Raw genomic sequence first — 12,462 nt, 5'->3', positions numbered from 1 at the left:
TTCTCTAAAAGAACCGGAAAAACTTTCAAAATACAAAGACCTGGAAATAGAGGTAACTCGAATGTGGAATCTAAAAATAGAAACAATTCCTATCATAGTAGGTGCCTTAGGTATAATAAAAAAATATTCAGACAAATACATAACAAAAACACCAGGACTTACAAATATATATAACATACAGAAAATTGCACTACTGGGCACTGCACACATCCTACGCAAAACACTTTCAATTCAGTAACCATAAGAGCACCATAGCAAACCACAGCACATACCCAATGCGCACAGAGCTGCGCTCGGTAGTGAAGTGAAAGCACGTTATAAAAATAAAACTACTGAACAATAATAATAATAATAATTTGTCACCTCCTGATAGACAAAATTGTACTGAGAAAATGTATGAGAAGGAAAAGTAACTTAGCCATGTCATAGATCGACTATCGTAAGGCGTACGATATGACCCCACATTCTTGGATTATGGAGTGTATGAACCTATTTGGTATTGCATCGAATGTTGAGCGAATTGGAAGACGGACCTGATAGCATACGGAAGAATTTTAGGGACAGTAGAAATTAGGAGGGGCATCTTCCAAGGGGACTGCCTGTCCCCACTGATCTCTGTACGGTGCTTGATATCACTAACACTGATACTGAGGAAAGCAAAAGCTGGGTATGTATTTAAAAGCCACGAACAAAAAGTCAACCATTTATTATTCACGGATGACCTCAAACTTTAAGACTGATTCTTAAGTAGAAATTAAACGGACGGAATAAGATCGAAGCTATCAACACCAGGGCGGTTTCACTCCTTAGATATTGAGTAGAGGTAATCGTATGGACAGTAGACGAACTAAACAGCTTAGACAGAAAGACATGGAAGTTGCTAACTAGATATGCGTCACTCCATCCAAAAAGTGACACAGAGAGACTGTATCTTCCATGAAAAAGGCGGGAGAAGAGGAGTTATTGGATGCGAAAACAGCATTAGAGCAGAAGTAAAGAACATACTATGGTATGTAAACAATGCCACAGAACCGCTATTATTAGAAGTAAGAAGGTCAGGCTTGTGTAGGTTGAAAGATTGCAAAGATAAAGCACTATACAAGAAATTGAAAACGAATGAACCTGAAAATAGGTACGTAAAAAAAGAATGCCAAGGTCAATTTCATAGGGATATTGAAAATAAGACAGACAGAGAAAAAAGATGGCTGTGGATGACTAAAAGTGATTTAAAACCGGAAAGGGAGTCTCTAACCTGTGCTGCCCAAGAGCAAGCACTAAGAACAAATTACATAAAATACAGAATAGACAACACAGCAGAAAGTGATAAGTGCAGAATCTGTGGATAAAACGGCGAACCCGTATGGCATATTACCAGCCAATTTACGCCTCTAGCCCAGAAGGAATATAAGAGACGCCACGACAACGTAGCCAGGCTTGTCCATTGGACACTATGTAACAATTATGGACTTGACAGAGGACAAAAATTGGTACAGCCACAAACCCGAAGGTATCGTCGAATATGGAAATACAAATGCAAAATCCTATGCGACTATGAGATAGAGAATAGGAAACCAGACATAGTCTTAATTGAGAAAGAAAGCAAACTATGCTGGATCATAAATATAGCATGCCCAGACTGAAGTTATCAGGGAGTTGCTTAATATACGTCTTAGCTTCCTTCTTTATCATCCCCACCACACAAATTACTACTGGTATTATCGTCGTACTAAGCGTCCAGATTTTTGTGATTTCAGTTTGCAGATCTTTATAGTGAGAACGCTTTTCCTATTCTTTTCTTGAGACATTTTGATCTCGTGGGACAGACATATCTATTAACAGACAAGTTCCTCTGTTGTAATCCCTGATCACATTGGTTGGTCGACTGGAGACAATTTTTCTGTCTGTTTGTGTTGGGAATTTCCAAAGGATGGTGACGGCCTCGCCGTTTACTACAACCTCTGGATGATGCCTGTGCCATTTATCATGGGATTTCATTTTGTAGAATTTGCAAGCATTCCAGTAGATGTACTGCCCTAGTCTGTCATCTTTTATGAGGTACTCCTTCTCAGCGATGACCGAGCAGCCACAAACAACATTATCAATCGTCTCTGTGAATTTTCCGCAAATTCTGCACGAGGGATCAGATCCATCTTTAAGGAAGTTTGCATGGTAGTTTCTGGTAGGTAAGCTATGATCTTGCGCTGTAATAACAAAGCCTTCTGTTTCCCCTTTCAGACCTCTCCCGTGTAGCCATTTGTGTGTTGGATTTTGATGAATATCTGGCATAGACAGGCGGTTGGAGTATTTTCCATGCAGGAGTTTGCCTTTCCAGTTGTCTTCGATATTATTCATACAAGCCTTCTTTGCTTTTTGTTTGATGTTTTTTGTGTCAGTGATAAGTTTGTCACTACTCGGTTCTCGTTGGTTTTGTAATTGTGAATTTCTAAATCAGGAGAGGCAAAGGTAGATATGTCAGTATTTGAGCGTCTTAGGTCATTCTTATTGTTAACTTGTAAGCCAAGATATTTTTTAATATCTTACTAAGCTTCATGACTAAAGCTTGCTTGGAATCTTCATGCTTCAGTGCAGTTCGAGAAAGCACACCAATTGTTGTATTAAGGTACGTTTCAAGGCCTACTATTGCTTATTTACCAATCCTCATCCACACAAGCAGTAGAGAGGGAAAAGAATAAAACCAGCAAAAAAAAACAAAAATAATACACCCAAAAGAGACACATCGACACTACCATCTCTAACACCTGATACTCAATCACAACCAACAACAGAACAAACACAAACCATCCACACACTCAACCACAACAATAATAACAATCACAACCGCAAGAGCAACAACAACAAAGACATAGTAAAGAGATCAGAATTTCAAATTACATGACAATAAGCACAAAAAAAACAATGAACTGACGAAGTACATAACACACACAAAAATCACCAGAAGATTTTGTCACACCCGCATTCTCCCTACCTGCGTACAACGCAAATCGTTCAAACAGCACAAGCCACGCGCGCGCGCACGCACACAGGCACACAAAAACTTTAAAATCTGAGGGAATTGAATGTCTATGTGGTGGCCATTAGTGAAACCAGAATTTTCGACTCTCGGAAATTCCAACCCATTTTCACCGACTACGAGGTGTATGCATCTCCGAGTCGCCTGGCAGCGGGAAGGGGAATCGCCTTGACGGTTAGGAAAGATCTGCATCTTGCAATACGAACGATCTTCCTGGATCCGGAAGGTAAGTCGGAGGTGCTGGACGTGACCGGTAACGAAGGACATACTTTCAGGCTAGCTGCCGTCGATGCCCCGACAGTTGGAGGACGACCGACTTTCGTCAGACGTCGAGAGACTTTCCTAGGAACGTCCCGCCCTTCAGTGTTAGTGGGTGTTGGAATGGAGTTTTAGATGTAAAGTGAGACTGTGTGGGTTTAGCACATTGGGGAGGAGGGTGCAAAGCTGCTCAGACGATTACGACTGCTGTCTGACAGGTATCGACTGGATTTCCCTGATGTGCTAGTGAGGACCTGTTCAAACCGCATCGGGTCATCCAGATCGTATCTAGATAGGGTATTCTGTAGGATAGCATAGGTTATCCGGAATTTAAAATAGTCAACTACACTGGCCACAAATTCGTGATATGTACAGTCGACTTAGATATGTTACATAGACAGGGACTCAGTTACTGTAAGCTGAACACTGCGTTGCATGCGCAAACACGAGGATTTTAGAAAAGGCATTGCGATGGACGTGCTCGCAGTGAGATTAGCACTTGACCAATTCTTCAACGTGAAACATGAAAGTTACGTTTTGAGACGTAAGGCACGTGCACTTAGACACGGAAGGATGAAAGCTGTTCAATGGGCCCGAGTGACAGAAGCACAGCGTGACAATAAACCCACGATCTGTTACTTGCAAGACCACGACGCACAAATGATAATTGTTCCGGAACGGATGTGTGCGGCTTTTCAGCGGCTCTTCGGTCAACTGTTCGGGATTTGCGGTAAGCGGGGTCGCAAGATGGATTTCACGTCCCACATTCATGGGCTGCCGCAGCTGTCTGCGGCGAAGGTGGAGCGCTGCGATAGACCGATGACAGTCTTTGAAATACGGGAAGTAAAGGCTAGCTGCATGAGGGGTAAATCATTTGGCTTGGATGGTCTATGCTACACGCTTTACGCTCGCTTACATGCCAGACTTGTTTACTGCATTTGGCAACAGAATAGAGAAATTCTGTTTTGTGAACCAAGGAGTGGTGACGTTGATGAGAAAAGACGCGAACAAGGGGATTGTATTGAAAGAGATAAAAAGTTTCACCAAGCTGTTAGCTACGAGGCTGGCGCTTTTCGTCGGGTATCTGGTAGGGGAGGCTCAGACATGTGCCACCCCGAGAAGATACATCTACGACAACCTACACCTCACGCGATACATCATTGAGAAAGTGGCTGAAGAACCTGGCACGGGTGGGTCACTTATCAATTTACAACAGTGTAAAGCTTTCGATAGGGGCGACTATCTATACCTGGCGGCGGTCCTCAAAACAGCTGCTTTCGGGCCTCTATTCAGCAGCTCGATCACTGCAATGCACAGCGACATCTCTTCAGCGGTGAGAGTGAACGGTCACATATCGGAACCATTCAACATGATGCGCTCGATCCGGTAAGGATGCACCCTCCCGTCTCTCTTGTATGTACTGACTCTCGAGCCACTACTACACAAACAACAGGCAGTGGGAGGCATCCCACGTGACCTTAGGATGTGAGAGATACGTGTCAGCATATACTGACGATGCTACCCTAGTGGTGTCGGAGCATAAACACATGGAAAGGATCGGCATCACTCTCCGGGACTACGATGTGGTTTCAGGAGCGACGATTAACCAGGAATATCAGTGGGCTTGAGCTCCGGCACCTGCAGAAGCAAGTCTATGCCATCCAACTGGACGGACGGATAGGTTAAATTGCTAGGGTTCTGGTATGGTCCAGACATCCAGATGAACAAAAATTCGGATGAGGTAACGAACAGAGCGACGACTCTCACACTAAAATGGCCGTGAAAGTGGTGCAGAGGTGGCTAACGCGTACATCAGGTGGTCAACTAGTATCGCTTGAGCGTCGTGCCTTATCTCGGCCACCGTCTGGTTACTTTGGAGCGTATACTCTTCCACTTCTTGTAGAAGGGATGCCTCCGAAAGGTCAGGTAGTCTATCTGCTGTGAACATTCGCTGCGTGGTGGCCTGGGCATGCCGTGACTGATGATGTGCAGACACGCGCTAAGTCTACGACATCTCTAATACTTCCCTGAAGATGAACAGGTGTAGTCGCCGTTCCGCAGCTAGTTTCTTTGACATAGCTGCAGTCCTGGGTAAAACAGAGACTGAGAGAGGGCATCTGGAAAGTGGAATGTCTTCAAGTGCTCAAACCCTCAGCGAATCGGACACTGCGATAAGCGAAACGTCCACTTTAGCGTTTTATAGAGGATTGGTGGAGGTAAGGTGCAACGACGTTCTTATGGAGACCTTGGACGTCGAAGAAGATCAGCTAGCCGCACTTTTTCGAAAAACTTTCGGCCCGGAACCGATGGATAATTTCCCAAAATCTCTGGAGGGCATCGCCTGTTCGAGATAAACTTTTTCAGGCACGGAGGTGCCGTCTGCCGAGCATGTCCTCGATGCACGCAGGACGACGATGCAGCCATGCGTTCACTCTTACAGTACCCGGGCCTTACCCACCTGCGGATTTATATCGAACACTCACTGTTGTGTGTAGGATGGATTCAGCTATCAACTGAATCCTTCGTGAAGATCTCCCCGCCGCCTTTAACTGGGAAGGAAAGACTGGTGGCCATGGCGAAAGAAGTTGTATGGTGGGCGAGTGAAGGGGCTGAAGACAAACACTTCTCTCTTTCGCTAATCCTTGATCATCTTCGTTAAGTTTCAATTCAAAAGGAAGATAAGAGTAGAGAGGAAAGTGTTGTCTTCTAGCCAGTTTGCTGAAAGGTGGATGAAAGTGGCAAAAATGATGCGAGTAAACGGGCCTGCCCTGAGCATGCGCTTGTAGTTGGACGAAAGGAAAGGAAAAGAGGTACCTGCTCTAAAATTCATGGTTTTTATGGGAGTTTTCCACGAGCTGCACTCGAATGTCTCCTCCCTATTGAGGAATGTATAATGTTGAATTTGTTTTTGTTTTCTTTTTGTTTCCTCGTAAACCGTCACAGCAACACACACTCACATTATTTATTTTGTCCTGTAGTATTCTAAATGTTTTTTCTTAGTGTAAACCCTTGTAGTTGATAAAGAAATCATTATTATTATTATTATTATTATTATTATTATTATTATTATTATTATTATTATTATTATTATGAAGGCGGCGAGCTGGCAGAGGCGGTTAGCACTCCAGGAAAAGGCTTAGCGGCATTAGTACTATTATCCTTATTGGGCGAATACGATAGAGAAGCAGTTATCTTAGCTGTTTTGCCGTGGGGTCTCAAGTGAGACTTCACGCATATCCGGGATTTGCAAATGCGGTTAACGATGTGACACTTTCTATCATTAGACCGGTTTCTAAGTTAGGCGCTATTCTTTATCGTTTTGATTTTGATTGCCTGAAAGTCGGCGATACGTTTGTAGCAAGAACTTCTTCACTACGCTCTATCATGTATCTCACAGATTCCACTGCAGCTACAATGTGAGTCCACCTTAAACAGAATGGTTTAATTGGTGAAATCAAACCCAGTGCTTCTTCTGTTGGGAATACTACGTGATGGGAGAGAAACCAAGGCAATATTTGCTGTAATGCGGTGAAAGAGTAATACAAAAGCACACACACATATGCATACAAGGACACATGTGTATATTAAACTCTCTCTCTCTCTCTCTCTCTCTCTCTCTCTCTCTCTCTCTCTCTCTTTATATATATATATATATATATATGTGTGTGTGTGTGTGTGTCTGTCTGTCTGTCTGTGTATGTGTGTATTTATATATTTACAATATCCCACAGAATTGTGCAGACCCGTTTCCATTACTCTGATAATACCAAAGGAAATCAAGCGAAGTTTATATTGAATAAAATATATACATGCAAGAATTATACAAGTTTAGAACAAAAAAATAATAAACATTTTCAAAGATATGAATGAAATATTAATTTTCGAACGTTAGAAAAATGTGTAAACCCTAAAGGAAATTTGATATATTCAATATTTTATCCACTTTTTTTTTTTACTAAATTCAGATATTGCTGATTATTTCAATCCTAATAAATTATTTCTCCAGGCATTTTGTACCGGTCATTGTTATTGTATATGCAGGAATTCTGATTTGTGTACTGTGGTGAAAATCTTCTTCATTATGATTAAAAGGGCACCAAAAGTAAATTATGAAGGCGGCGAGCTGGCAGAGGTGATTGAATGTTTTGGTTAAACGAAATCTGAGAACAACGGTCCGAAAATTCGGATCAGAGCTCCAGATATCTTCCGCAATTGCTTCTCGAAACTTGAAGAAAATTGGACAAGTCAAAAAGATGGATAGGTTTGTTCCCCATCAATTTAATGAGATTGAAAGGAACAGATGCCTTACAGTGTATTCCAAGTTGATTTCTCGGTTGGAATGTGAATCCTTTTTGTATCGACTCATTTTGTGTGACGAGAAATAGATACTCTTTGATAACAGTAGGAGGACAGGACAGTGGTTACAAGCAGGAGAATCACCAAAACACTACCCAAAAGTACCATTGCACCCTAAAAAGTTGATGGTCACTGTATGGTGGTCAGCAAAGGGGGTTATTCATTATTCATTTTTGCAACAAGGAAAAACTCTAACAGCAACATCCTATTGTCAGATTGTATGCATGAAAAATTAAAAACGAAGCAACCCAGATTAGTGAATAGAGATGGCCCAGTTTTACTTCATGATAATGAATGGCCTCACACTTATCAAGCTATGGTCCACAAGTTGCAAAGCCTGAATTATGAAATTTTGGTACACCTTCCTTATTCTCCTGATATCTCTTCTACTGATTATCACATATCTAAACACTTCGAGCTTGCTATAAGCAATAAAGCATTCTTAAATAAAGAAGAGGTAACTGAAACATTCAAACAGTTTAGCAGTGTAAAAGATGACAAATTCTTTGAAGATGGAATATATGCCTTACAGGAACATTGGATGAAGGTCATAAATGAACAAGGATCCTAGTTTCATTAAATAAATATATATTCCAAACTTAGAAAACCATTTTAATATTTTCTTTTTCAAATGCGACATTTCTGTGAGACAACCTAATATTTTAACTGCGCGTGATAGTCACAAAATCCAACGTTGCGTGATGGACGACAGGCGTCGTATCGCTTCATCTTTGGCTCAAGTAGTGGCTTCTGTTAGTGGAAAGAGTGCATCCGTCTGATCAGTTCACCGAAGTTTCAACCAATTTGGTCTTCATGGACGCATTCTTTGTAGGAAGACTCTCCCCAGTGCCAAGCATAAATCAAGTCGTCTTTCTTTTGTCGAAACCTATGTGAGTAAGGGCAAGGAGGTTTGGAATAAGCTTCTTCCTTCTGACGAGATTGAAATCAACTTGTTCGAGTGAGATGGTATTAAACGAGTACGGCGACGTTCAGGTGACGATAATAGCGACAAATGCACCGTGCCTACTGTGAAACACAAATGTGTTATGATTTGGGGATGCATGAGTGCGGTTGATATGGAATGGCTCACGTTTATTGGGAGAACAATAGATTCAAGGCTTTATTGTGACATATTGTAGAAAACAATGTTGAAAAGCATTAAGAAACTAGGAAGACATTCTGTGTTCCAACATGATAATGACCCTAAACTCACTTCAAAGATGACGATTAAGATGACACGTGTGCATAAACAACCACACGTGTACATTGATGCACATATGCGCATGAAGAGACACAGGAAACGCAGCTCCGACAGTGGATAGAGGCAACATTAATTGACAAGGTTGCAAAAGAATCGTGTGTGTATGCGTGTGCGCGCGTGTGCGTGCATGTGTGTGCGTATGTGTGCATAAATATATCTACTCATATATTCACTTATACATATAGCGCTTGCAAAATGCACTTTTGCACATTGAGTAAGTTAATTGTTTTAAATAGTTAGCCTAAGAATTACTATGCGTTACACTCCCAAATGATGACTGTTTCATCAAATCACTAACAATTTTGTAACACATGCATACATACGTACGTACATGTATACACATACGAACGTACATACATACACACGCACGTACGTATATCCTTACATACATTCATACATACATACATACATACATACATACATACATACATACATACGTATGTACACACATGTAGTTGTGTGTTTATGTCTATTTCCTAATTTCAAGTGATATTTAAAACAAAATTATAAGCAGTTTACTAAACCTGTACAGAAACATGTTCAGTTATACTCGCAATGTATCTGTGGAGCAAAGAATGAAAACGCTATAAATATGCATAAAAGATGAGAAAAACATAAACGTTCATTAACAATCCAAGAAACGAATTTAATGCTTTTCTGCACTTAAGCTGATTTTCTATATTGTATTTGCTTTTTAAATATATCATCTTTCTATTGCGGAATTCGATTATTTTTATTGTCCATTTACTTAAAAATATGTTTGTGAGCTGGTCGTCTACTTCAATGTTAATCTTTGGAAGACGTTTTATTTAACATTTTTGAGCGAGTAATTGTTTTTAATTTTATGAAATACAAAGCTGTTTCCTTAAATGTTGCAATTCTCAGCAATTTTAACGTGATGGGTTTAGAACAGTTGTCAAAATGTCGTCAAACAGATTATCGTTATTAATCCTTTAATTAAAGTTTGAAGCCTTCAAATGTTTTATAATCACTGTAATTATTTATTCTAGTCACATTCTTCCCCAACTCCTTTATTGCATAGTCGATTATTTTTAATGTATTAGCATTAATATATTCAATGTAGAAATTATTCTTATGCCAAAATATACACGTCTCACAAAATTTATAAAATCGAAATTAAAATATGTATATGAAAACTGTTCATTCTAGTTGTAGTTGTATAAAAACAAATATGCATCCGAAAACATATATGGAAACTAAGCATACATATATGCACCAATTTGTTTTTTTTAATCATGATTACAGAATCAATTAAGTAACTTCGAATGTTGTATATATATATATATGATAAGATTATTTTTCTCTTTGTTGTCTCTACCTTTTCTCAGTAATATTGCAGCTTGAGTAAAAGGTAATATAATATCATTATCAAATATTCGTCTGTTTATGTCGTCATTTGTTACCGCGCTTCAAAAATATCTAGAAATTGATAAAATTTCCAGCAACGCCCACGCCGATTTTCGAAATATTCACCGGGGCATACATTTCTAATTTAAAACACTAAATTCATTTAACAAGTTTTTCCACAAAGCATTTTTATCTGTGAATATATATGAATGCCTATTTTATCACGACATATATTGTTTCATTAATATTTGAAAGATTTTATTACATTAAAACAAAGATACAGAACAGATCTCACTGAAACAGACTACAATTAAAATTCTCAACCACATGTCCCTTGTAAACTTTTGGCACCTATATAAATATGTATCTAAAAGTTTATAAGATTTTTAAGGCAATAATTATAACACCTATTCCTACTTTGCTATGCTGATGACATAACTGCTACCAAAATGCCGAAGAATTTTTACGAAGCAGATCTTGTGCGTAATTTGGATATCTATTATTCTACCTATATTTTCCATTTCTACTCTGGAAATTTGTTAAATAAGGTTGGAATAAACGAATTAACATTTTATACACGAGCATCCATTTGATGCAGCGAATTATTTCTCTTCTCGTTGTAAATTAACATTTGCATATTTTTATTTAAAATCTACCGTAATTAATAAAGAAGAGGATCTCTGCAAATGAGGTAAGATCAACATTTGTTGTACGTTAGAGATTTGTTGCTGTTAGCAAGTGATTGGCTCTAGTACGTTATGCCTGTTTGTGTGTGTGTGGGGGGGGGGGCGCGCGCGAGTTTTTTATATGTATTTGTGCTTGGTCGTGTATGTGCGTTTCGTATGTGTATGAATGTATCCGCTTTTGAAATTTTAATGTGTTTCATAATTAAATTGCCTTTGAAAGAAAGCAATATTCCGTGAATTGCAAAATTCTCTTTCCCTTTCCAACACTTGAACAATTCTAGACGAAATTAAGATGCAAAAGAATATCAGTAAAGAAAGAGAAATTCAGAGATGCATTCCCAATAAGAAGCACACTATAAAAATGCATCATAATCACAATATAACCTCGACTCTTCCAGCTAAAAACAATAAAAATAATAATATAAGTCATTCACTATATAATAACCATTTTACTATAGCCAGCATTCGAGAGGGATAAACTACAGTATCAATTTCCGTAGCAAAATATTTCTTTTCTTATAATATATCGAGCAATTAATTATACAAGGGGTTGAAGCCAAGTAAGCGATCATCCTTCTGCAGAAATACGTTACAATGTATGAAGGCAAATTTGATTCTGTGAAACAGATTTCTAAATTTAATAACATATAATATTAGTGCGTGAACGTATATTCATATTTATTGTTTGTATGCGTGTGTATATATATATACATAATATAATATATATATATATTTAATTACATACCACCAGCACGTGTCCTCCACCATTCATGACCTCGTTTCGTCTTCTTTTGTGAACCTACTGCCACCAATCTTATCGTCCAAACTCGCCGCACCTCTATCATGTATTTACTTGACTGTCGGACCGTCCTCGGACCCAGCACATCCAAATCTTTCCAATTCGCAGAATTTGTTCTCACCCTTACCTGTTTCACCTTCACGGGTGAGGTCTACTAGCAGGTATCTATGGTATCCATAGGAAAGAGAATTGGCCCCAACTTATTTTATGTTTGTATCGAGGCCTAAATCTCACAGTTCTCCAGACTGAACCCAGAACTATACGGTCGGTATATAGACAACTGTTGACGCTACGTCTCTCACCTGTGAACGACTCATTAACTTCATCTCTTTCGTTTCTACCTTTCATCCATCCCCTGAGTTCACTTCTGTCATCTCCAAAACTTCTGTTAGCTTCCATGACATCTCTCTCTCTCTCTCTCTCTCTCTCTCTCTCTCTCTCTCTTTCTCTCTATCTCTCTCTCTATCTCTCTCTTTCTCTCTCTCTCTCTCTCTCTCTCTCTCTCTCTCTCTCTCTCTCTCTCTCTCTCTCTCTCCATTGATCTCCTCGCCCACTCTTTCACTACTTCCCCCTCCTTCAAACCTACTGACTCCAACGTGTACGTCAATTTTCCTCCTTCCGCCCCTCCCGCACCAAACGGGCCAACTCCTACTTTCATATTCCTCCGTCTCCAGCTTATGTGCAGCCGCGACCATGATTTTCA

At 39.6% G+C, this 12,462-nt stretch overlaps 1 protein-coding gene across 1 annotated transcript; it reads left to right on the top strand.

Moving 5' to 3' along the window:
* The first annotated feature begins 7,781 nt into the window (after positions 1-7,781).
* On the top strand, positions 7,782-8,216 carry LOC106876166 (histone-lysine N-methyltransferase SETMAR-like). The gene has a single exon (XM_014924597.1). It carries the CDS (start codon positions 7,782-7,784, stop codon positions 8,214-8,216), a length of 435 nt encoding a protein of 144 aa, XP_014780083.1.
* Positions 8,217-12,462: the final 4,246 nt, after the last annotated feature.

This window comes from Octopus bimaculoides, chromosome 5 (genome assembly GCF_001194135.2).
Source record: "Octopus bimaculoides isolate UCB-OBI-ISO-001 chromosome 5, ASM119413v2, whole genome shotgun sequence".
NCBI lineage: Eukaryota > Metazoa > Mollusca > Cephalopoda > Octopoda > Octopodidae > Octopus > Octopus bimaculoides.
The sequence above is the reverse complement of the archived record's forward strand: the minus strand, read 5'-3'. Positions and strand labels throughout refer to the sequence as shown.

What these genes read in the sequence shown, in the direction of transcription:
- LOC106876166 (XM_014924597.1), top strand. Translation starts at nt 7,782, where the DNA reads ATGGTGGTCAGCAAAGGGGGTTATTCATTATTCATTTTTGCAACAAGG.